The sequence below is a fragment of the Corvus kubaryi genome, unplaced genomic scaffold, assembly GCF_017639235.1.
Source record: "Corvus kubaryi isolate FWS band 111438036 unplaced genomic scaffold, C.kubaryi_AGA036_p1.0 split3-37173, whole genome shotgun sequence".
NCBI classification, from domain to species: Eukaryota; Metazoa; Chordata; class Aves; order Passeriformes; family Corvidae; genus Corvus; species Corvus kubaryi.
The window spans coordinates 384078-409618 of record NW_024582085.1 but is presented as its reverse complement, the minus strand read 5'-3'; the positions used below and the strand labels follow the sequence as shown (position 1 = coordinate 409618).

The following is a 25541-nucleotide window of genomic DNA, read 5'->3' as shown; positions in this document are numbered from 1 at the left end:
GACAGGGCAATCCTGGCTGTGTGTATGGACTGAGGAATGAAAGGCTGGAGAGCAGTTGTGGGAAGGGACCTGAGGGTCCTGGAAAGTTGGATGTGAGTCACCATTGCCCTGGCAGGGCCAACCGTGTCCTGGGGGACATCAGGCACAGCATCGCCAGCCAGGCAAGGCAGGGAATTGTCCCACTCTGCTCTGCACTGGGGTAGCCTCACCTTGAATATTGTGTGCCATTTTGGGCACTACAGTATAAAAAAGATATTAAGCTATTAGTGAGCATCCAAAGGAGGGACACGAGAATGGTGAAGGGTCCGAAGGGGAAGTTTATGAGGAGCAGCTGAGGGCTGAGGGCACTTTGTTCACCTTGGAGAAGACTGAGGGGAGGACTCATCCTCACGAGGGGCAGTGGAGGGGCAGGCACCAATCTCCTCTCTGGTGACCAGGGACAGAACTCGAGGAAACGGCACAAAGCTGAGTCAGGGGAGGTTTGGGCTGGATATCACGAAAAGGTCCTTCCCCCAGAAGGTGGCTGGGCACAGGAACAGGCTCCCCAGGGCAGTGGTCATGGGCCCACACCTGACATAGTTCAAGAATTGTTTGGACAACGCTCTCAGGCACAGGGTGGGATTGTTGGGGTGACCCGTGCACCGCCAGGAGCTGGACTCGATGATGCTTGTGGGTCCCTTCCAACTCAGAATATTCCATGGATCTGAGAAGGCGCTGAGTCCCTCCGGCCGCGGGCCCTACTCCCCCTCAGCGCGGGGCCTTCTCTATGGCAACGCCGCGGTGGCGTCATCTGCGCGGGCCGTGACGCAGAAGGGCCGCGCGGGCGCGGGAGCGCGGGGCCGGGGCTGCTGCGGGCCGGGGCTGCTGCGGGCCGGGACAGGCGGCATGGCGGGGCCGCACCTGCAGCAGCCCAGCTTCCTGCTGGTGGGTGCGAGGCCACGGCCGCGCTGCAGGGGCCCGGCTCCCGCCTGCTGGGTGGGAATGGGCGCGCTGCAGCGGTGCGAGCCCGCGGGGCGCGGCGGGGCCGGGCCGGGCGGGCAGCGGAGCGGTGTCCCGGTACATTGGTGCTGTACCTGTGAAGGCACCCGCGGGTCGGTCCGTGCAGCCTCAGGTGTCGGCAGAAATGCTGCGCTGGAGGAGGGGCGCAAGGCGCGGATTTTCGCACATCATGGCCGCGGTAAGTGCTGTCCTGCCCCGCAGCGGTGATCGGATTTCCCTTGTGGTTCGTAACAGGCCACGCTGAAGGCGGACTGTGTCAACAAACCGTTTGCGCAGAGGTGCCACGATCTGGAGACGTTCATCGAGGAGCTCCCTGCCAAGGTGAGCAGTCACTGCTTTTTCAGAGCCTCACTGCCTGGCAAGTTTCAGGGGCATTGGGTTTTTATATTATTGTTTTCTTTGCCTTATCAAGACAAACGGCCTGGAACGGGCTGCCCGGGGAGGTGATGGAGTCACGTGGAGGTGTTTAAGGAAAGGCTGGATGTGCCACTCAGTGCCGTGGTCTGGTTGACACGGTGGTGTTCGGCCGTAGGATGGATTCGATGATCTCAGAGCTCTTTTCCAACCTAGCTGATTCTGTGATTCTGAGTTTTGAAGGCCCCCAGTGAAACAGTGGGAATCCAGTGTTTCCAAGAATTCAGAACTTTTTCTAGTCATTAAAAGGTTCTTTCATTTCACCACCCTTCATTAATACCTTTCAGCCTCAGTTTACAAAGAGCACTTGTTTTTAAAATATAGCAAATAACTGCAAATGATGCTGATGAACATTGTTGCAACTTCAGTAGGATCAGAAATCAGGATAGATCTGCCATAATTGTCATGTTATAATGCAACATTTTGAATGGACGATCTTCCCAGTGATAATCCAGAAACAGTCATCAATAAATGGCAGGCATATCTCTGTGTGTTTTAGTACATGCAGTAGAGACTTTCCAAGTGAGGCATTGTGCACATTAATTCTTTGGATCTGTTTTCCCTGAAGGAACTACATGGCATCTTCCCATGGCTGGTGGAGAGCATTTTTGGCAGCCTGGATGGCATCATCATAGGCTGGAATCTTCGCTGTTTGCAAGGAAAAACAAATCCTAATGAATATTCTGTGGCTTTGGATTTCCTGGATCCCAGGTAAACTCATTCATTTCAGCACAGATTAAGAAATGAATTGGTGAACAAATGACCAGTGTTTCACCTTTTTCCATTGTGCAAACCTAACTTCACAGAAGTGAGGCAGGAGAGGGTATTTACCATGGGATTTTCTTTCTGGTGCTTGTTTGCAGTGGCCCGATGATGAAGCTGGTTTACAAACTCCAGGCAGAAGAGTACAGATATGATTTCCCAGTCTCATATCTTCCAGTGAGTAACTGAACAGTTTGTAAGAAGGGAATGTAGTTGTTGTTGCAACTGTTGGAACTTTGCATGCATTTTATATCTACACTTCAGCATTGGCCAAGATACAGCCTCATAGCTCCAGGTTTAGAGCAGACCCATTTCTTGAAATGGCTCCTGAAGGAGGAGAGTTCCCAGCCATAAAATCTCTAGGAGATTGTGGTTCTCAGCAGCTGGAAATGTGTGTTCAGCCAAGAAAGCTGCACTGTGATTCTTGCTCTGTCCCCAGAGAGAGTTGTGTGGTTATTAGTAGTTGCAGGATTGAAAATAGCTTTCTAAACTTATCACAGAGAGTGTCTTCCCTGCCTATGCTTTGTGCCCATGTGTTTGAAGTCTAACTGCTATCCTGGATATGAAGTATCCCATTTCAAACAAAAGTATTCATCTGCAGAGTTGTTTTGCTGTGTTTCTTCCATTGCTACCACCTACATGCTATCTAGAAATCGATTCAGGTAGTCCTACAATCTTTAACAAAATGAAACCTCATTTAAATATGTGGTAATTGCTGGTCCACAGCTCAATTACCTGATCAAAACCAGCAGCCAAACACCAATACTCTGCTGCTCCCACTCCAACTGGAAAAGTCACAGTGAAGGCTTTTTAAAAACATACTGAATTTAAATTTTAAAAATACTGAATACTCATTTTCAGAGAGCAAGTTGAGAGTTCTCTACAGACCGTGCATTTTGACAAGGAGCTACTGCAATGCAATAAAATCCCGCTGAGCTGAATGTAGAGATCACCCCAGAATGCTGGAATGCAGAATCTCACTATCTGAAAACATGGTCTGCAATATGCTGAGTAGCCAGATTAATAGTTCATTACTTTGTCTTTCAGGGCCCTGTGAAGGCTTCAATACAAGAGCAAGTTCTACCAGAATGCTCTTTATACCACAACAAAGTCCAGTTTCCTTCATCTGGTGGTTTAGGTTTGAATTTGGCTCTTAGTATCCTTTTAACGGTTGGGTATCTAATTCTTTTTAAATATCTAAAACTGAGAGATCGTGAGTGTTTCTGTTCCGCATTTATTATGTATATGGGGTAAATCATGGTCATGCTGAAGAGTTTGGGCTGATTAGAAATGTTTAGATTACAATTTAAAATAAATGTGTCCTCTTATAAACCCTTGGTGGAGGAATTTCTGGCCTTAATCAAGTCAACAACAAAATTCCCAGTGTTTTCTGTAGAGCTTGTATTTCACAATTTTTGGTTTTGTAACTACTTGTAGTTTGTGCAATATGGTAGGAAAAGGGCATGGTCACTTTGCAGCTTTGCACTTTTGGAAGCAGTGTAGCTGTAGCTGTGCTGGTTTCAGTTTGAAATAGTCAAATGTGCCAAGATTAGCACAAACACACCTTGTCACACAGAGAACACCTCAATTACCAACGTTTCAGTCAGCTGGAAAGCAGGAAGCCAAGGCTGAAGTTGCTCAAAAGCTCTAGCAAGGTAATTTAGCATTGACAAAGTACAAATGTAGTGTCTATTCAGCATCTCCTAATATCTTAACAGCTGTACCTGTTATTTATTATGTGATCCTTAACTCTGTTCTTCCAGATCCATTTGAATATTACATGTTTTACTTTGCAATTAGTTTGATTACACAGAAGGTAAGTACCTTTCACATTTTTTTCCCTTAAAATAGTATTGACCTTTCTCCTTAATGCTTTACGAGCCTGCTGGGGTGCTGTGTAGCTAAATTAACAGCAATTTTATCTGTTCTGTTGGGGTTTCTTATTGCTTTGGTTCACTTGATGATGGAAGACTGGATAATAAACAAAGTACCCACCTTAGATACACCAGTACGTAGTCTCATGCCAACAAGGAGCAGGCAGTGGATTCCAAATAGTTTTTCTCCCCCTGTATCCAGTAAGGATTTCTCTACAGTCATAACCACAGCTTGGTACTGTGGGGTGTGGTTATTTGGTTCCTGTGCCTGTTGTTACCTCTCCTCTCCTGCTTGGTTACAGTCATTGTTACAGCAACGTTTCTCTTACAGCTCATTTACCTTTGCTCCAAAGGGTCTTTACTGCCAATTCACCCTTTCTAACCACTGGGCTTCTGCTTTTTTATGCTGAGGGAGTCTGGTACCACTCCCCAGCACTGGCTTAAAGCAGCAGTGTTTAACCCCAGGTATGCTCTGTGTGTCTGTTACAGAACTCACCTGTCACCCATCATGTCAGCCCTTCCAACAGTGCTTATTTCATCCTGGTGGACACATACCTGAAGTGTTTCCTGCCCACAGAAGGAAGTGTCCTTCCCCCACCTTCTTCAAATCCTGGGGGAGCCATCCCTTCCCCAACTCCCAGGTAATGGCTACAGTGCCAGGGGCAAAGTGTGGGAACAGTGCAGACAAAATATGGCTTGTTGGAACAAAATCTCTAACAAGTAGAAAAAACCTCCACATGCCAACTTTCGGGTGGGGGAAGCCATGCAGACAATCAATGTGATTGGTAGAGCAAGCTTCATTTATTAGCAATACAGAGGCACTTATATAGTATTGAATACAAGTTTATCAGTTCTTGATTGGTTTAAGCTTACAAAAGCACATTCTTACTTCTACATAATTGGGTTAGATAAAAGACTACATTTGGCAGGCTTTATGTTTTGTTTTGAGAGATCAAAAATCTTCCTTCTCATGGTCAGTATATCTTATCAGCACAGGACTGTACCTCCTTAAAACTCCCTTTTTGTTTCTCAGGCCTGTTTCTCACACAGGCACTTTCTCATGGAGGTTTTTTCTCATGCAGGCCTTTGCTTGCAGGCCTTTGCCTGCACAGCTCTTCTATTGATTTAGTTTTATCGATAATCCATGTCCCTGATCCTCTAATCATTTTGCAACATCCACACTTCGATCCGTATGTACTGTTTACGTAGGAATAGTGATGCAGTGTTTGGTTATAGTTGTAGTTGAAGTGATTAGTAGTAACAGTAAGTTGCAGAAGTTTGAAAACGTAATCAATTATACAGTTTAAAAACCTGTTTTCTAGTTTATAAAATACTGATTAAAAGCAATGATACATTCCCCTGTACTGCATCGAGGCTTACTGACTTCTGTATTTCCATGCATTTGTCCTCAAGGTCTCCAGCAGTGCCTTTCTCCTCCTATGGCATGCATCACACCAGCCTGCTGAAACGGCACATTGCCCACCAGCCCTCTGTGAATGCTGACCCAGCTTCCCAGGAGATCTGGAGATCAGAAACACTGCTTCAGGTACGTTGCATTTAAGGAGGAAAACGCCCGGCAACATTTCTTTCTGCTCACTGAGGGATCTCTTCTTTTTAAAGCAGAGGCAGTTAGGCCAGTTTGCTTTAGCCTGGTTTTGGAATTGAGCGGTGCAGCTGTTGCTTTCTGTTAATGCAGCAAAGAACCACTGTGAAGCAGTTAAGTTGTAGCTTAGAAAGGCACTTAATATCTTTTTTTAGCCTAAGGATCTAACAACTGGTCTCAGGCATTTGAATATTTTTTTCTGGAAAAGTTTCTGCACCTGATTTTCTTTTTTAAATCTTAGATCAGTTCTATGCTCTATGCAAAGGTTAAACACTACTAAGTTGGTTTTGTTCACTACCAAGAGAAGGAAAAGAAAATCTGGATTTAGCAGTTGTTCTGAAACAAGTTCCTGCCATGTTGCTGAACTGACTAGTTGATGCCTGGCAGGTGCTAAGAGTTTGTCATCTCAGCCGTTGACATGACAACCTGAAACATCTTGAATAGGTGCTGTTTACCAGTACAGCTTAGTCTTCAAGTTATATACTGTGGTTTTCTTTATGTTTATCTTCTGACTGACAGTGCAGGATTATTTCTCTTCCCCTAGCTGAGAAAATATTTGTTTTGCAGATCTTTGTTGAAATGTGGCTTCATCATTATTCTCTGGAAATGTATCAGAAAATGCAGTCCCCTCACGTCAAGGTAATAGTTTGTACTGCATTCGTGAACATCACCTGATGGTTGAGCTCTTACCTTGGGGTAAATCTCCTATTCTGTGGAGAATTTTTTTCTGTATATTGGTGCAAAGGAAAGAAATAATTTACCAGAGTATGTACGTGAGTGTGTCAGAGTTGATAATCCAGTTACAAAGAATGTTGTGAATAAGTGTGTCATCCAGATTTGCCTTCATTGCAGAAGTTGTGTTAGTTTTGTTCTGGTTTTTGTTTCTTTTTTTTTGTTCAAGATGAGTTTGTGGGATGGTCACAACAATCTGAACATCAATGTTAAAGTACTAATGATTGAGAAGATGCCACTATAAAACCATTGTGTTAAATCCCAGTGGGGAAACATGACTGCTAAAAATAGCTAAAATTGATTTCCAGCAGAGATAGCAACTGTTACTGAAATACCAGTTGGTAATTTCTAACATCCATAACCATATTTTAGACTAAATTAAAATTTTAAAAAAAAAAAATCTTACTAAACTGCCATTTTTATTGTTTCATGTCCCAAAACATGCTTTTCACCATAATGGTGTCAGAAGCAGTTCTGTAGCTAGAGTTTGGATTATCTGACAAGCTCTTGCTCAGATAATACACTGTTGTAAGCAGTTTGTGGTGGCCTGTTCAGTAACAAACTACTGCATGTAAGAAGTAAGTAAGTGTTGGGGAGGCTAAGATTAAAGACATCATAAATGTTAAGGGAATTTGAAGGAGAAAGTGTTGATCCTCTGAATTCCCTCTGGGTCACAGTGGGACTTTCATTGAGAGGGAGAGAAATAATAAAAGCTACTCAGGATTTATTCCTGTGTGGAAGTGCAATATGAGAGTTGATTGAGAAATTCTTATCCTTCACTCCACAGGATAGGAAATAAAACACATTTATATTTAGCTAGGGAAAAACATTGGAGAGCTGAAATGTGATGGGTTTTGTCTTTTATTCTCAAAGTTGAGGTCAAAATGCAAACTCACTAATGTTGCAAAGTCTCCACTTGGGACTCCCAGCAGCATGGCTGTGCACCTGTGATGGAAAGGCTTTGCTTGAAGTACCTTTGGTCTGTCTGTCTGTCCAGTCTCTGTGCATCAAGCGCTGTGCTTAGGCCAGAAATGATGATTGCTTTAAACTTCTCTCCTCTGTTCACCCTCTGTATTTCAGATGCTCTCTTCTAGCACTAGGGAGCAGCAGTTGCAGACAATGACTCTCCACGTTATGGTGGAGTAGGGCCTAGGTAGAGCTTACAGTTCTCTGAAATCAGCACTTCAGGATCCTCCACAAGGTGTGTTGAGCCACAACTTGAGGCCATAACTCCCTGATGGTATTTTAGTTTCATCTTTGATGGGAAGTAATCATGAACATGTAAAATAGGAGGTCTTCATTCTTTGGGGGGGTAGAGCACTGGAATGGGGGACTGGAATTCCCTGTGACATATGTAAATGGATGAAGGATCTCTCCTGCAGGACTAAGGAAAGGTTCCAGATCAGTTGGGGCCAGGACTGTTCATTAGCCTGTGATGCTTAAACTGAACTTTGTAGATTGGGTGGGCTGAAGGAGAGCAGTCTGCCTTGTAGTTCCTCAGATGAGGAAGTAGAACATCCAGAGGTGTAAGTTCTATTTTAACACAAGCATTAAAGACCTTGACTGGGGACCCAAGATTGCCCTATACCTTATTCTTAAAATTATCAATAATGATGCAGGTTCAGTTGATTCCATTTAGCCTTCCATTTAGTGTTTGGAAGGAAGGGTAATTAGTGACTGTCCAGTTCTGGATCTAGAGCTGTTTGAGCATCAGTGATTTGAAATGGCTGCATATCTGTATTGGAAGGTGGGATGAGGTTTTGCAGAACTTGCTCACTCTTTGTCCAGCAGCCAGATTTGTTTGCTTTCACGGCCAAGACAGATCTTAGATAAGTAACTTTCTTGGGAAGGAGAATCATAGATTTTTCCTTAAACCTTGTTGGTGTTGTCACAGACTTCCCTTTATAAGTAGAAGGCAGGGGCATGAATAGTAAATAGCTTTGAATTCTTTTTGGGTCTGCTGTGAACCTGAGGTTGCTGCTATTTGCTATGCTGTCACTGTTTTTCCCTTTTAATTCAACTATTTTCCAATTCTTTTGTCTGTTTTTTCTTTCTCTGATGATCTAGAGTCCAAGTGTGCAGCATCTTTTTTCCTATTCCCTTCTGCTGTTATCACAAGAAACCCATAAAAAGAAGTAGTTTGATAGAACTTCATGTAATGCTTCATGACCTTCCAATGCCAGGTGTTCATCCCCCAGCACTGCATGTGGAACACCCATTAAAGTACAGGGGGTTGCAGATTCCTGTGGCAGGGGAGTCAGTTTGGAAGCAGATGATCTGCCCAAGCTGTTGGGGAGCCTGCAGTGACAATCCTGCCACTCTAAGGGTGTGAAACCAAAAGCTGCCAAACTGACACTGGAGGAAATGGGGTAGAGGCTGTTTAAAGACAGCAGAGGTGTGATCTGGAGAGTTAGTTTAGATGCCTGACAACAGTCATTGGGGTCTGTGTAGTGTACATTTTTTGTTTTATGTTTTTTCATTAATTTCATACATGTGTGTCACTGTTGCTACAGTATCCTCTTCACTATCATTGTCAGAAATACTGTTCAGGTTGTTCCTTCAAGAAGGGATCTGGCTGAGGCTTGCAGATACTTCAGTGTTATGGCAAGATGCCTTTTGCATCAGCATATAACACTGTGCTAGGTATGTCTTTGCCTTTTTAGATATGTAATGTTTCCCTAATAGCAAAAGTAATTTCCTCTTTTGAGGAAATTCACACAACCTGCAGCCTTCCCAAATGACCTTTAAGTAGAGAGAAGACATAGGACTTCTCTGGACAGGGAACTTCAATTTGAGTTTCTTCCACATACAAATTGTGCTTCTCCAGCAGAACAGGAAGAAATGACAAAGTTTTCAAAATTGATGTAAAATGCATGCAGAATATTGCACTCTTATCAGTTTTTAATAAAACACTGTAACAGTGTGTAAATCCTTGTTACTGCAGTTCAATTCACTTCTGAAATGGGAAATTTATTTGGCAAAAGCTCCATATCCCCTACCAGTCCTTGCTCTGAGCATAGCAAAGAGAACAGCCACTTTTTTGACACCTGCTCCCAGTTGTATTTCCAAGTTGATAAAGGATAAGAAATACTGTGGAATCAATCTACAGAACACTAGAAAAAAGAGGATACTGTGGCTGCAGTTGTTATTGTGATATGTTGTCCCTGACTGTATTTGTGATGTTCATTTTTCCCCCCACCCTTCTTCCTTGGGCTCATTCTCACTTTTTTTTTCTCTTGCTCTCTTCTCTCCTTTTTTCCCTCCCCCCTTCCTTTTTGTTTCTGTTGTCTCAGCTGGAGGTTCTCCACTACCGACTCAGTATCTCCAGTAAACACCACGGTAGTCCTGCCCAATCCAGCTACCAGGCCCTCCACGCATACCAAGTATTATCATCTTTTCATTTTGTTTCCTTTTTAAAAATCTTGTTCCATTATATAATCTGCGAAGTGTATTGGTGCTGGCTGTACAGCAGCTTCTTCTGCCAAGGTGTGGTTTTATAATTTGAGAACACTGCATTGAAATTCACTAAATTTTTTGGTGAAATAGATACTGAGAGATATTAGCAAAGGTCATGGAGAAAAGAGTTAAACTAGCATGTTATGAGGACTAATTGGAAACTCTATTTCTAAAGATGCATTCTTGCAATGTAACACTTACCAGCAATGCTGGTTTTTGGCACCAAAGCTGTCTTCTCCAGTGGCAGATTTCTGCTTCTCACACAGTAGTCATTTAAGCAAACTTTGCGTGGAAGGAAATATCAGAATTTGCATGGCTGTCACCCAGATTAAGGTAGGTAACATCTGGGGGTTTTTAGCCAAGGAAATGTCATTGGATAATACTAAATTTGTGGTGGCAATGTCAACTTGACTGTCCACTTTTGCAAAAGCACGAGTGGTACATTTGCAGATTGTTCAGGAAATGTGCATGCAAAAACATTCCTGTTGGAACAGATTGCTGATTCCTCTTTCCCTACTTCAGCCCTTTATTCATTGGGTCTTCATTTTGGGAATGGGGAGGGCTAAGCTTACGTATTTTAAAGCTCTTTAGCACTACATGCCATTTCCCTGCTCTTCAATCCTTTTGTTTTGTTTTGTTTTGTTTTAATTAACTGCTATGGTATCTCAAGGTGCTGTTTAGAAAGGAACCTAGAAAGTATTACTTTAAATCTTTTTTACTGTTACATTCATCTAATTACTGTGTTAAGAATTAAAAATGGCATACCTCCATCCTGTATGAAAAGGTTTGACAACAAAAACACATGTGGGGAAAAAGAGTTTTTAAACCAGTGATGTTCATAATGGTGGTGATCCAGGCTAAGAGGAAATTATAAGAATTGCTACGTGGAAGAACTACTAACGTCACCCAAAATGATGTATTGAAATAGGGTGGGGTTGTAAATTGCAAAGGTACCTTCAAAGGGGGCTTAGGATTTTTAACATTACACCCTTTCAAGGCCTGTAGTAGAGTACTCAGCCTCTCTAATTGCTGTGGAAATCCTGGTCCAAACTCCAAGGACCACACAAATTCTTGGAGTTCTACCCTCTTGCATAAACTCATCAGGATTGTGGAAAACATGCTGATACAAGTAGGAGCTGTCAAAAACAAGCCCAGCCTTCATTAGAACTGGTAAAGGTTTATCCCTCTCTTAGAAGAGTCTCAGATCTGGCTGCACTACAGAACTGTATCTGTCATCGAGCCTGGAATCTCTTCCTGGAGTGAATGTCACAGTGTATTCAAAATCTTAGAGTGTGAAAACACATCTGCTTTGCCTCAGGTATTGCTGAGAAAGGACATAAAGACACACACAGACAGACACTCCCTCCCCACCTCAAGCACTGCAAACTTCTTGCAGCTATTGTCCAATACACCTTTCCAGCACTTTCTGTTGTATTTGCAGCTGTAACTTACGTTTCATGTACGTTATTCTTGTCAACTTCTGTGAAACAGAATACAGATCTCAAAATCTGCCTTCAGTGGTGGATTGAGATTAGTCCACTACTCTTAAAGCAGATGACAGTAGCAAAGGAGTTTGTGCTTTGTCTGCACATTCTGCAGCAGACCCACTCTGGTGCTGGGCACGCAGGAGAACCAGCTCTTCTTTTCCTTGTTCACCTCCCTGCTATACCAAACACTCACTTGCTCATTAGTAACATCACTGTGGCTCGCCATCACTCCTTGTGCTACTCCCACCCAGGGTACTTCTCCCCCTAAGGATAGGGAGGAGTTAGAACCAACAGGATCTCACAGGACTCAAAACAATTCTTATTCTTCCTATAACTCTGTCTAGGATTATTCTCTTTTGTAAGGCTGATGAGTACCAGCATAGGAAGGAGAACTCAGTAAAGCCAGCCATGAGCATAAACAAAGGACCTGCTGTGCTTCTGCAGCAATGAACTTACAGCCATAATGAAAGGCTGAATATTCTTTTTTCAGAAAGGGGTAAGTCAAAATCTACAAGTTATTCTGTTCTTTAAAGCTGGCCCAAAATTCAGTGCATTAGAGTACTGTAGATAACTTTTCTTACAATCCAAATATGCTACTGTTTCTTAGTGAACTGATGCCAGAAGATTGATGCAGCTTGTCCTGGGGAGCAAGCCTGTCCAAAATCAGGTTTGGTGAAGAACCTAAAAGGAAGAGGGCATTTCCTGTATTTTGATCTGAGAATATAATTTTCCTGGATTCCCTGGGCATTTAGCAAATGACACTCACTAGTTGCCTCTCTTTTGCTTTGAATCTAGGAGTCATTCAAGCCCACTGAAGAGCACGTGCTAGTGGTAAGACTGCTTGTGAAACATCTGCATGCTTTCAGCAACAGCCTGAAACCAGAGCCTCTCTCCCCTTCAGCCCACTCCCACACAGCCAGCCCACTGGAGGAGTTTAAAAGGTTAGTACATGAGTATGTCTCTGAAATGTATAGAACTTATCCCTGAAAAGCTGAGCTTTCTCCATGAAAATCTCAGCTTTCTCTGAGAGGTTGAATTATGCTGTTCTGATGCTAAATACAGAAGTACATTATTAAAAGTACACAAGAGCTAATAGATCATGTTTCTCACATCCACTGACGGGGGGCAGCTTCAGCAGCAGCTATTGCCCTAGTCTGTAGAGAAAAGAAAATGCTGTCAGAGGATTCTTGCCAAGGTTAGTTTAGTATTTGGCATTTAATAATTCAAGTTGAAATTCAATGGCCTGAAGTAGTTTCAGTTAAGGAAGAACAAATTTTGCTCAATTCTTTCTCTGTTTGCATTTGTGGAAGTGTGTTGGGTTGTTGGTTGGTAGGGTTGGGTTTTTTGTTTTTAAAAGTTGCTGCCAGTTGATACATGTGACTGTCTTTGAATCTTTTTGCAGGGTTGTGATTCCTCGGTTTGTCCAGGAGAAGCTTTATATCTTTCTGCAACACTGTTTTGGCCACTGGCCTCTGGATGCCTCTTTCAGAGCAGTATGTACCTGCTTCTCCACCTAAGTCTGTACTCAACAGAACTAGTTATTAGTTATTGCTGTTTCTTGGTCTTTACATCACTTTTCTAGAGCAGTAGAATTCTTTATATAACAAAAAAATTAACAAAAAACCCCTCCTGCCTTCCTCTCCAAAAAGTACTGGCACTCATGTGGGTTTATGTGTGATTTTGCTTAGGTTCTTGAGATGTGGTTAAGTTACTTGCAGCCTTGGAGGTATGCACCCGAAAAGCCACCACAAAGCACAGAGCCTTTGCCTCGCAGCGTCTCAGAGAAATGGTGAGGAGGGGAGCAGCTGTGAGTAATCTGAGCCAACCGTCATGGAGATCCTCAGTAAAACAGCAGTATTTCAGGAACTATGCACCAACCTGAAGTGAATTCCTATATGAGACTAGAGATGATTTCTTAGAACACCCATTTTTGTTGTGTTTTCAGTGTAAATCTTTCCAGAGACAGTATGAAACATTCCTTTAGTGGCTGATTTGGTAAAAGACAAAATAACAAGTCTCTAAATAGCTGTACTCACAAATCCTGTACTCACTTTGACAGGGCTACCTTCATTCAAGAAAACCTACTCATGTATACCAAGCTGTTTGTGGGATTTCTGAACAGAGCTCTTCGAACAGACTTGGTCAGTCCAAAAAATGCCCTCATGGTGTTCCGAGTTGCTAAGGTCTTTGCTCAGCCCAATCTAGCTGAAATGATCTTGAAAGGTAAAAGGATATTTTGACATCTTATGTTGTCCTGTCTCAATCTTTCTTCACAATAGTTATCTCACCCCAGAAGCACTGAGGTGAATAGACTTCTCTCCCATTTTGCGTGCTATTTTGCCATTCAAAAGTCTCTCTTCACTAATGTTTGTCAGTTGGTTTAGTAAGTCTGTAGTTCTCTTCTAATCACAATGGATTTCATTCCACAATTTCTTTTTAAAGAATAACGTACACAATTACAATTGTCAGTTTTTCTTACCCGTGTATTACTTCATTATATACTTCAGGATTTAAACTTTGTATATCTCTGAAAGTCCCTATACTTAGTAAAAGAGTCAGGCATGTGGTTCAGGATAATTAGGAAACAGTAAATTTGGGAGTGGTGAGATTTGACAAATATCAATGTCTGAAATACGTTTCTCCACTGCCTTTTGTTGAAAAATGTTACAAACTTAAAATGCTGCTTGTATGGTCTGCATTAAATGCACTCTGACATTTTCTGCTCTGGGCAGAGAGAAGTAAATAATAAACAGTAATTAAGGCCTTTTTCCCCTTAGAACTCAATCTCTAAATAAAGTTGGCCAGCAGCTTTAAGGCAGCTGGGCCTTCCCCAGGCAAGACCAGTATTATGTAACCATCTTCACCGCTTTTTTCAAATTCTAGGAGAACAGTTATTCCTGGAGCCAGAACTTGTTATTCCCCACCGTCAACACCGACTTTTTATGAGCCCCACTCTTGGTGGGAGTTTTTTGTCATCACGATCTCCAGCTGTTACAGATGCTTCATTTAAGGTGAAGAGTCATGTTTACAGCCTGGAAGGACAGGACTTCCAGTATAAACAGATGTTTGGCACAGAAGTCAGGAATTTGGTAAGCAACAAGCTCCTTGTCACCTGCCTTTCTACTTTGACAGATGTTTTCTCAGTGCGGAGCATCCATGTCAGGAGAAGTTAAGAGTGGAACACTTCACACCCTGCATTACGGTATAATTTAGTTTGCTGACAGTGACTTCTGGACCCTGAGGGGTCTCAGTCCAGCACAGCTGTTAAAATCTGCTTCTCTTTGATAAATAAGTTAATGTAACAGCTTGCTGCCTTGGAGCAGTATATGGTATATCCTCTCAACCATGCTTACTGGGATCTTCTGATTGATCAGTACCTACCAGCAAGTCAAAGCAGCAGAAATAAAAAAAAAAAGCATCAAAAGAACCCAAGCAGCACTGAGGTTTCTTAAATGCTTCAACAGAACTGCTTATGCCCTATTGGAAATCCAACTAACAGTCAGTCAGCACAAATCCATATGCACTAAAGGGAGTGAGTTTGCTGGGATTGCTCTCACTTTCAGCTATCAAGGCACAGTTTTATCCGTTTATGGATGCTTAGTGATCCTTTATCTTTGTCCCACACCATTTTGTTTTGTTTTTTGTTTTAGGTGTTAAAACTGGCTCAGTTAATTTGTCAGGCACAGCAGACAGCAAAGTCCATATCAGACCATTCTGCAGAGACAATGGCCAGCCCGTCCTTCTTCTCGTGGTTTAGATTCACACCATCTGACATGAATGGTTCCTACACAGGCAATGACCTTGATGAAATTGGGCAGGACAGCATCAAAAAAACAGATGAATATTTAGAGAAGGCACTGGAATATTTGTGCCAGATCTTTAAGGTACGTAACATCTTTCTAAGAACTTGTGCAGCGAGAACAAGAGTCAGGATTCGTCAAATGTACATCTGTGTCTCTTGTACTTTGTGGGGTCACAGAGTTATCCAAAGACCTTGCTTTTAAATTTAACATCTTCTCGACTTTACCTGACTGCTTCAAAACCCATTTTCAATATAGATGGAATTAGGTGTTCTGAATTTCTAAGTATCAAACCTACAACTGCAGCTATGGACAAACTGTTAAAAATAACAGATTAATTTCTCTGCAGCCACACTCCCTTACACAGAATTGCCCTAGGAGACAGCTCTTTGATACTCTTTGAGAGCTAAGGGCGATACAAACCAGAGCACTTCTCTAGAACTGGACAAGCACAGACAAATCTGGAAAAGTTCTTCTCATTTTAATGGCTAACTGAGGTGCTATTAAGCAGTTTTTGGTATCTGAGCTGGCTATCAAAAGACTTCCAATGCTAATGAGTTTGTTAAGTGAGGAGTAAATTAACTAGGGGGTAGATCAAACACCTGTTTTAAAACTGTGTTATTCTTGTGTAGCTGAGTGAAGCCCAGCTGACTCAGATGATGATGAAGTGTGGGACAGCTCAAGATGAGAATGGAAAAAAACAGCTTCCAGACTGCATTGCAAGTGAGAACGGCCTCATTCTTACACCCCTGGGCAGGTACCAGGTGAGAGAGAAACGATTCCATATCACTCCCTAGGCTGTTCTTGAAAAATCAAGTTGTCCTATGATGAAGAGAAGTGCAACTTGCTTGGGGCTAAGAGAGGTGCCAGTAAAAAGGTGTTTCAGATGGGAGCTACAAGATGAGGTGTTTATTTTCCCATTTCTAGATCATAAATGGCTTACGTAGGTTTGAGGTGCAGTATCAAGGGGATACTGAGCTTCAGCCCATCCGCAGCTATGAAAATGCCGCTCTTGTCCGCCTCCTGTTCCGCTTCTCCTCAGTGCTCAACGAAAGGGTAAGTACAGCACTGCCTCCTTCTGTGTTCTCCACTGCACATTTCTGTTCTTTACTGCACCTGTACATGCATGACACTTCATTTGCTCTTACTCCATCTTCTTTATTGTGGTCTAGATGGGTATTTCCTAGTAGTAAGAGGCTTGCTTCTGTACCGCTAATTCTGCTTTTCCTACACAAAACATTGTAAACGTGATTTATTAAGGGGCTCATGGTTGATGAACAGTGGAGTAACATTCAGAATGAACACTTCTAAAACAGGAAAAGCAAATTATTTTCTTAGGTATGAGGAACACAAGGCAAGTCTGCACTAAGACAGTTCTGCTGTTTAAAAGTGCAGTTTGAGCCCCCATTTCTTATAATCCTCATTCTATAAATGAAGAAAATAAAGTAAGTTACTTTATGACAGTATTTGCAGGAGGACACTAACTTCTAAATGCTTCTTACCTCAGTTTGCTGATCAGATGGAAGTGCTTTGCTCCAGGGAAGATTTTGTTGGCAGACTTTGTCGCTACCATCTTACCAACCCCCAGCTTGTACAGAAAATCAGGTACAGCCCTGTGGTGAGGGACAGAACAAGCCAGAACTGGGGACCCAGGATCAGTCTGAGGTTTCTGGCCAGCTACAGGACTCTGATTTCTCTGCTGATGATCTACTTCCTTGCATCCTGGTTTTACATTGGGCCAGTTGGCTGCACATTCATTATCCTAATTGGATATTTTCTTTATGCTGTAATAATGACTTTTTTCTTTGAAGGATGGAAACCACATGAACACTAGCTCCCTCTTCTGGCTTGTAAAAATAAATGTTTTAAGGATGAGCCTGGGATTCCATGACTAAAATGTTTTAATTTTATCAGACCTTCCTAAAGTATTTTTTAATACTAAAGTTAATGGAGTTTTATAAACAATGATGTGGCCTTGTAGAGATAATCAGTGTAAATTTTATTTTTATAAAAGTGTTCCTGTAGACTCTAGTGCATACGTTGTTTGGTTTTTTTTTTTGAGGGGGAAGAATGAGCCATGAGTATTTATAAAACTGAAGCCATGCCACACGTAGATCCTATCACTAACCTCTTGACCAGGTTTTCCAGTTCACTCAGGACAGTAAGGACAGTGGTGCATGACATACAGAGCCATTTATGATTTCATCCCCTAACCTTCAAAGCCTGTAAGTTTTCACTTACCATAGAACACAATAACCCTCATCCAGTGACACTGGTATCTAACAGGGCAAGAGCAGTACAATGTTAGCATCCAACACAGGAATAATAATAAATTTATTACAGTAGAAACAAGCATTAGCTCATGTACAAAATACTGATAGCATTCTGCTGCCTCAGTCAGTGCTTACTAAGTACCCACATTTAAAAACATCCTAAAACTGATGACACCACATGGATTTACAGAGGTCATAGCAATTTCTTGACACTACTGTAAGAGAGCCCAGCTACTCTTTAAGGTTTGCTGCACAGTACGGAGAGAGAGGGGGCAGGATATAATTGGAACATCTGATATTTGAAATTCTCCTGCACCAGGAACTTAAGAGGGAACAACTTAGACACAGGGAAATATGAAAAATGTATTAAATTCGAGTTACTTGTGGTAAATGTTTTAATGAAAAGTGCCCAACAATAAGGCAGATGATGACTGACTTGAGTGCCCATCATTGTTCAAGGCACAATATATTAGTTGCCAGTTCTACTCCAGAATGTTGTTTTTTGCCTTTTCTGTTTAAACAAACCGATGTAGTATAGAAACATTTTCAGTGCACTGCATTAACTCCCAATGGAAGCCAGATGCCTCAGAAAGACTCTGAAAAGAAGAAAAATAGCTATGAGCCTGCTGGATTGATTTGTGTCACTTGGCCTTTATACTGTTGATCCCTCCCCCAGCTTTATATACACATTTACTGAATTTACAGAGCAAGTCAGTGTGCACATTAGTATCTCTTCTTTCTCATCAACCTTACTCTTTTGGAGTGGTCCATGCTAACCAAAAACCGTTTATACAAAGTAGCATTTAAAATAAGCTATAAAATACCTTTTTTGCTCTGTTTAGTTCCACATTCCCACCCCCAAGTATAATTATATAATTATCCAGAGTTACCTCACATATTTGAGGGATGTCTAAAAGGATGTAATTTATCCCATCTCTGGGCAAAGCTAATAATCAAAAAGATTTCCTACACCCACTGGGAAGTTTGCAAGCACATTCTAGTTGCAGCTCATTTATTTCTGGGGCAGTATCAGGTCACAAAACATACAGTGTGAAAGAAATACTGGCACTGAGCAAATGTTGAAGCAAATTAGGACACTTTTTCCCTACCCCTCTTATACCAGACTCCCTGATGGAAGTCCACATATAATTTCTTCTCTAAGAAGACAATAAAAACTCATCCTAAATACAGTCTTGAGAACCATATATACACATTTTGTATATTTGAAAAGACTGGCAAAAGTCCACAGAGGCAGAAGAGAGAAAGCACGAAAGCTAAGTCTAACATCAGGTTCTCTACTGAACCTGATAACCTAGAAACAAAACAACATAAGGCTTCTTTCTTCTGAAGTAACCTCCCCACACTGTGGTTTTCCAGTGCCATGTGGAAGAGGGCAGCTGTTGAGACCTTTCTTGCTTCATGATTTAGGAGGTTAGCTGTTACGCAGCAGAGAGACAGGCCTGACGAATGCTTTGTGCCCAGGTGTTCAAGAGTGCTGTGACTGAATGCTTGTCTGGGAGCTGCAATAGTTTTGAAGTCATGTATCGATACACTGACTGCAAAAACGGATTGGCTGCTGGAAAAAAAAGATAACACATAAAGGAAGTTGTCATAAAAATCATATTAAAAACATTAAAGTAAAAGAGCAACATTAGGTGTTCACAATTCCCCGCTACTGCCACATACACATGCCCAACAAATGTCATGGCAGCATCTTCATACCATACTGTCTGGGATTCTTTATCCACAGAGGGCTCTGATCTGGATAGTCTGCTGGTACACTGAGCTGGAGTGGTGGGACATTTGGGAGATTCTTGTCATCTAGAAGGCAAACACACTTCCATCAGAACAGAGCATTTCTTGCCAGACAGTAGGCTTTTTGTGCATAATTGAGCTTGGTTTCTAGCCTCTGAATCCCAAGGAGGAACCAAACTGCACATTTCCCCCTTTCTTCCTACCTAGCTTGCATATGAGATGAACTGTGCCATTATTACTGCAGTGTGAAGGATCCAGGTTCACCAGGAATTTAGGATTTAATCTTGCAACTTCTCCTTGTAAGACATTTGGTATGGTCTGTCTTTCATCCTCTTCATATTTCCGTTTTCGAGGGGAAGCAATTGGGGCCCTGTGTAAAACACAGTCCACAAAGGGACCAGGTGAAAATGTGCCAACACTGTACTTGTTAAATATTTCACATGTGAAAAAAGAAAAGCTATGTCATCCCCATCCATAAACCCATCTGTTCTTTTAATAGTTTCTACAAAATCATTTTTCCTCAAATAATGAGCACTGAAGACAGGCAGCAGGCCTGTGGTACGTACGTGATGGGCTGCCCGTGAATCGCCGTCATCGCCGGCATGAACGTCCGGTACAGGGAATGGTTGAAGACTGGTGAGCGGATGTTGGCCAGAACAGCATCCAAAAGTGGCTGACACAAGTACTGCTGTTTGGTAGGGGGCACTGGGGGAGGTGGTGGAGTAGGCTGAAACACAACAGAAGCCCCTTTTCTTTTAATCATCACCAAAGATAGAAATACCTACTATTAATTCTGGAAAATTTTACAGCAGTAAACTTCCAATGCATGGAATGCGAATGATTCTCAAAACTGTATATAGCAACATTAAGGGAGGAAGTAAAGCAAAAAAACCCCATATGCAGTTTTGGTTTAGGAAGGCTGTCCTGAAATCAGCCACAGTCCCTAGAAAAAACTATTCAAGTCCTGGCACAAAGCACTAGAAACTGCAAGTTCAGTTAAAAGATACATACAGGTGACTTACATGAAGCAAATGCTTGCCCATTTTTTCCTGTTTTCTTATTTTGTCCAACCTTACTTGAAGGTTTAACAGCATGAGTAATAAAAACTGCAAAAATAATCCTGCCAAATCCTAAAGACTTTTTGGAATGAATTGCTTATCTTTGCTGGCACAAAGCATTACATACCACAGCCATATCATTTTTCAGCTTCTCCAGAGCAATTTCACATTTCTGCAGCGTCTTCAGGGGGCACCTGCAGAGGAAGAGAAATTGCATCCACATCACCCACAAAATGGGCACCTCAGCTGAAGTGTTTCTGCTATCTGAGCCCCACAGACAGCCTCAATGGCAACAGGGCTGGGTGCTAAACAACAGAGTTCTGGAACAGTTGGGAAAACTGACGGAAAACGTTACCGCTTTGAAGGGTCAGTCAGGATATCCAAGAGACTCTTCATTTTACTCAGGTCCTTCTTCCTGTCTGAAATAGTATGAGAAACACAAACACTGACTACAAGAATAGCTTCCATTCTTGCAGACAGAAATAAAGCATACTGTCAAAAAATGAAAACATGAGGCAATACCAAAGAAAGTTGTGAGGATTAAAGACCTGTCATCTAATCCTAAGTATATCCAAAGCATAAACTCTACATGTTTCAAAATCATCAGAAGTAAAAGAAAAACTGATGAGAATTTAAAGATAAGGATTTTGCCCACTCTTCACACTAAAATCTTTAGTTAGAAGCAAGAAAGCACAGCTCACTTTCTCTCACATTTTTAATCCCTGAAAAAGAAGTCACCATAAAAGACAAAGTACTGCTTCTTTGAGCAGATAAGAGAGCTGACACAGAGAAATGCATGGCCAAATATAGGAAACCTCACCTTCATTTTTATCTATTTTATTGATCATCCTCCGGAGTGGCTCAATGTATTTTGATAGCTGCTTGAGTTTTTCCAGATACTGCTGCTCCTCTGACTGACCAGAACTGGCTGGACTCATGACAGAATTTGGATTTCCTAGCAAAAAGGAAGACTGCATGTCACAGGGTGAAAAAAGATACTGCAGAACATTATTCTCGCGTTTCAGAATCTTGATCTCAAAGTGTAGCTCATGTCAAATATCCAAAACCACAACTGGATGCCCTCCATAGTTTTAAGTGCTTGCCCAAGCCTCTAGTGTTGTGTAGAAATAACATATTCCATGGGCAGAACAGCAATTCCCACTTAATCCGTACTTTTCTGAAAGGTTCCGAAGTTCCATAAACCCATTTTCTAGGTCTTTATCTTGCCTTCACTCTGATGCTTTAAACACTAAATAAATACAATAAATACACTGCAGTTTTTGTTAAGTGGGTCCTTTCCTAACTGCAAAGCATACAACACTGGCATGAAAAGGAGCCAGTATGTCACCTCCATTCACAGTATCACAAACTGCTTATTGTGTCTGGGAGGGAAGTGCAAAGTGCCAGAGGACACCTGGGAAGGTGTTCTGGAGCAAAGCAGCCTGCTCCTGCAATTAAGTGGTTATGTCCTTTACAACTGCACAGTGTCACTAAGGATTCCTTCCTGTTGGAACTAAGGAATGCCTCTATAAACTTGCTCCATTAAATTAAGTATCATTCTTTTTTCAAAATATGGGGGAAGTTAGAAAAACCCATTACATGGTTCAGTGATGAGAAAAGAGGTTTCAATTGACTTTGATTTGGGAATCCAAGCTGTTGTGTTATGTGGTGTATGTGACATGTTCACTACTTGCAATGCCAGCTGCTACATAGAACTCTTGGAAGTTTACACTGTGCCAAAAATAACGGGTTTCCCAGGAACTATTACAGTTACCAAAACACAGCCCAACTCATGGTCTGCAGTATAGCTCTCAGATCATTTACCTGGAGTGTTTAAAGGACCTGGGGATGGGACACTGAAGTTCTGAGGTGTTCGTGCAGCTGCTGGGCTTTGCGATGGTTGTGGAGATGGACTGGGGAGAAAGCTGCTGGGTGATGGAGCAGGGCCAGAACTGAAAAATAAGCATAAAATCAAACCTGAATCTGACAAGGAGGGATCATCAGCCTCTAAGCAGATACGATTTTAGTAAGCATTGTTATGACACTGTAGTTCTGCCTTGGTGAGGATTTCATACACAGATTCTTTATGCAAAATGGGGGGTTTCAGAGTGTATTCAGCAGTCTCCCCTGTGCTCCCCGTGCAGTTGTTATTGAAATTCATTCACTTCACTGGAAACTGATTAAGAGATATTGAATGTTTTTGAAAACCTCACACTTATGGCATTAACAGAAGTCCTCAAAAGCTGCAGTGTGGCTCACCTGACGTTTGAGTTTGGCTGAGAAGTTGGCTGGCCTGGCTGAGGAGATGGCTGCGGCTGTGGTGGTGGAGGCATTGACTGGGGTGTTTGAGCTTGCTGGACAGGAGATGGGGATGACATCATGGTAATATTGTTCTGGCTGACCTGGAATGTGGGAAAAGATACTATCAGTAACAACAAAAGGGAGTAGAGGATGGGAACCTAACTAAAAGGCTTTACCTGTGGAGAGAAGTGTATCCCCAGGCCTACAAGAAATGAAAGCATTAGTTTCCTTTCTCCTCCATAAGGACACTCCCACCTGTATCATTCTTGAAGCTCTCAGGGCAGTAAATCTTACCAACTTCAGTAGAAATAACCATTAAAACTGCACATAGCTTGAATTAACTGTATAATAATTATTTTGCACTGCCCAAACCATCATGTTGCAATTAAAATGTCGGACGTGCCATGTGAAAAACCTGGACTTTATTAGAACTAAAGAAGAGCAGGAAGAAAAGACAGTTCCCACTTAATTAAGAGTCAAAAAACCCTCCTTATTAAACATTTTAATTACAGTCTTCAACGGCCTGTCAGACTTGACTGTAGCTTCTCAACTGGTTTTCTTTAGGAAGAAGGAAGAAAAAAATTAAGTAAGCCAAATCACCAACATCTTGTTTAAATATTGAGTTCTGAAAATCCGGGTGGAGATAGAAACTCCAAACGGAATGGCTGGGTGGAAAAAAAAATGAAGTAGCTTTCTGACCTTTGGAGAATGATGAAGTGTGCCTGAAGGACAAAAAGTCAGGTAAGAGCATTCCCAGCACCAAACCAGGGGTAACAACTAAGTTTATTCTGTACATTCTACAGTGCCAGAGCTAGATGATACTCAAATTTGAGCAACTTCTCACATTTGTTTTAACACACATTTTTCCCCTTAATCACTTAAAACCAAACAAAAAAACCTGTGCAATGGCAGAGGCATGGTATAGTAATGCAGATATTAAGTGATCATGTTTAAGGCACATGCAGAGATCTTATGACTTGAGGCTGTAAATAAGTACATACAAAGATAAATGGAATTAGCCTGCAGAGGCAATATATTGTGGCTCATTAACCCATGTGTCCAATCTGTAAGTCATTGATTACCATCTTTGAATTAACAACTCTTCCCTCAGTCTAAACCATTTTTAAGCGAGAGTTCCAGTAAGTCCACGAGTCCCAGACACTTTACAGGCACTGCAAATTGGTGTTGCCCTTCACTCTTTTGTTAAATATCCATCTAAATAATCCAACTGTATCCAGAGGACATGATATTTAGCACACTGGAGTATTTTTAGCACATTGTCTTCTTTCGCATGGACACATTGACTACAACAGGAAATGCTTTGCTTGGTACATCACATTGCAGCTATGCAAAAGGTCATAGTCCCCCCCCCAAAAAGGGCACAAACAATCTCCAGCTCAGTGCAAAACTGCTCAGCTTGGAGATACTAGTTTATCATCCATTACAGAATAGTTTAAAATCAAATGCAGCCTGACATACTATGATGGTTTTTTTCTATCTTCAATAACCCCAGTACCTTTGCAATCTCTCCCACAAAGGTAATACCTAGATCAAGTGAGGCTGAAATGATGTTACAAATCAGCTACAATATCTTCCTTTTCTCCATAGTCAACAACTACTGAGCCTGTGCTTACTGTTTTCCAAAGGAGGTGGATTCTTTAACAGCGTGTCTCTCCTCAACAGCTGGAAAAGCATTTCTGAGATTGAAAAGCACAGTTTGCCTCTGACACCAGGCAGCTCACCATGTTTGGAAGGAAGCTGGGATGGACACTGCAAAAAGCATTCCCTGATTTTTCACAAGTCTATTTAATGTGCTATTAGGCAGCGAGTGATTTAGAACTTACCCATATGGATACTCCACCCATTTTTCATCAAGTCAGAGTAAGACCGCTTGGAGTGGTTAATCATGTCCTGAGCATCAGGCCCCTGTTAAGTGTCTCACGTTGGTCACACACAATTATGTCTGAACACTTACATGGAGGGAGGGAGGGAGGGAAGGAGGGAAGGAGGGAAGGAGATTTCATTAGGTTTTTTTGCCAGATTTAGGTTTCTGTGTGTAATTCGGCACCAAGGACATTATTTACATTAATTTACAAATGCTGCAGAAAAGCGAAAAGGACATGCAGCATTTGCTGTGTACATAAGCACTGGATGAATTGAATTTTTTTGCACTACCCCTCCTCATTCAAATACATGCACAGGCAAACAGATTTCCTTCTTGCAACAGGTTTGCTCTCTGCCAGCTTCATTTCAGAACAGCAAAGGCCAATGTCTGATAGTAGGCAAAATTGTGGCATTATCAAAAACATTCATAAGTGGGCAGTTCTGAACTTACTGCCTTAGTTTTCTTTGACAGCAGTTCATTTGCTACATTATTTCAGTTGTTCTATAGAACAGATTTAAAGATGAATTCAGGTTTAGGTTCCTATACTGTTTGCAGGACACAGATTAAAGATTGTAACAATGTCATGAAATTTCAACTTCTAGGGAATGCTCTTTGCAGCTGACTCTGAGTAAAAAGAAGGCTTAAAAAACCCCAACCAACCAACCAACCACACCACAAAAATTGCTATGAACCCAAAAGACAGAAAAACCCCTCCTCTCCAGAGCTTTAACTCCATTGAACTCATTCAACTCCAGAGTTAAGCCATGGTTACTGATCATTTGTATACCTTGCATCTTCAACAGATACAAAGAAATGCAACTACATATTTTTTCACTGAGGGATATGAATTTCTGCACATAAAAACATGTCCATGGACAGCTACTACAGCCCACTGAGTATGAATTTGCTCTGTGACTCTACAGTGACCTGATCATGACACCATACTCTAATTTTCTGAAGTCTTGCCCAAAAGATATTTAGGCTTGCATGATAAAAGTTTGTATTTACATCCACTAAATCAAAGCTACTCTTAGTGTTCAGAGCACACTGTCCTGGAAGATAAACCCAGCTATGAGTTCTATCTCCAGTTTGCTGAGTCTCAGGCACAGAACAGCAGTCAGGAGATAAGGCTGGTAAGGGCT

General features: G+C 41.9%; 2 protein-coding genes across 6 annotated transcripts in view; one reads left to right on the top strand and one right to left on the bottom strand.

Annotated features, from left to right (window-relative positions):
• Positions 1-805: 805 nt before the first annotated feature.
• On the top strand, positions 806-21489 carry SMPD4 (sphingomyelin phosphodiesterase 4). Of its 4 annotated transcripts, XM_042015084.1 has the most exons (20): positions 806-924; positions 1234-1320; positions 1982-2124; positions 2277-2352; positions 3223-3331; positions 3939-3991; positions 4539-4690; positions 5463-5595; positions 6220-6291; positions 9678-9767; positions 12123-12268; positions 12730-12820; positions 13016-13116; positions 13387-13550; positions 14211-14416; positions 14978-15211; positions 15760-15891; positions 16055-16183; positions 16635-16732; positions 19655-21489. In XM_042015084.1, the coding sequence occupies exons 1-20, from the start codon at positions 886-888 to the stop codon at positions 19737-19739; spliced, it is 2340 nt and encodes a 779-aa protein (XP_041871018.1). In that variant the 5' UTR covers positions 806-885; the 3' UTR covers positions 19740-21489. The 4 variants fall into 4 exon arrangements, with proteins under 4 accessions (XP_041871018.1, XP_041871019.1, XP_041871016.1 ...); XM_042015085.1 differs by lacking the exon at positions 16635-16732; XM_042015082.1 differs by lacking the exon at positions 19655-21489 and having other exon boundaries at positions 16635-17158.
• The window catches only part of MED15 (mediator complex subunit 15), a 26112-nt gene continuing 18002 nt past the window's right edge, over positions 17432-25541 (bottom strand). For both annotated transcript variants that reach the window (XM_042015090.1, XM_042015089.1), the window contains 9 exons: positions 22473-22615; positions 22038-22165; positions 21034-21168; positions 20569-20632; positions 20341-20407; positions 19722-19882; positions 19359-19525; positions 19123-19221; positions 17432-18976 (listed from right to left, as the gene is read on the bottom strand). In XM_042015090.1, coding sequence (XP_041871024.1) covers positions 18840-18976; positions 19123-19221; positions 19359-19525; positions 19722-19882; positions 20341-20407; positions 20569-20632; positions 21034-21168; positions 22038-22165; positions 22473-22615 — 1101 coding nt within the window. In that variant the 3' untranslated portion in view covers positions 17432-18839. The remainder of the gene's footprint in view (positions 18977-19122; positions 19222-19358; positions 19526-19721; positions 19883-20340; positions 20408-20568; positions 20633-21033; positions 21169-22037; positions 22166-22472; positions 22616-25541) is intronic.

Excerpts from the sequence above, each read along its gene's own strand:
- SMPD4 (XM_042015082.1), top strand. The coding sequence starts at position 886 with ATGGCGGGGCCGCACCTGCAGCAGCCCAGCTTCCTGCTG. Across the intron at positions 13,117-13,386 it reads CGCAGCGTCTCAGAGAAATG|GGCTACCTTCATTCAAGAAA; the intron begins GTGAGGAGGGGA and ends TCACTTTGACAG. Across the intron at positions 15,892-16,054 it reads CACCCCTGGGCAGGTACCAG|ATCATAAATGGCTTACGTAG; the intron begins GTGAGAGAGAAA and ends TCCCATTTCTAG.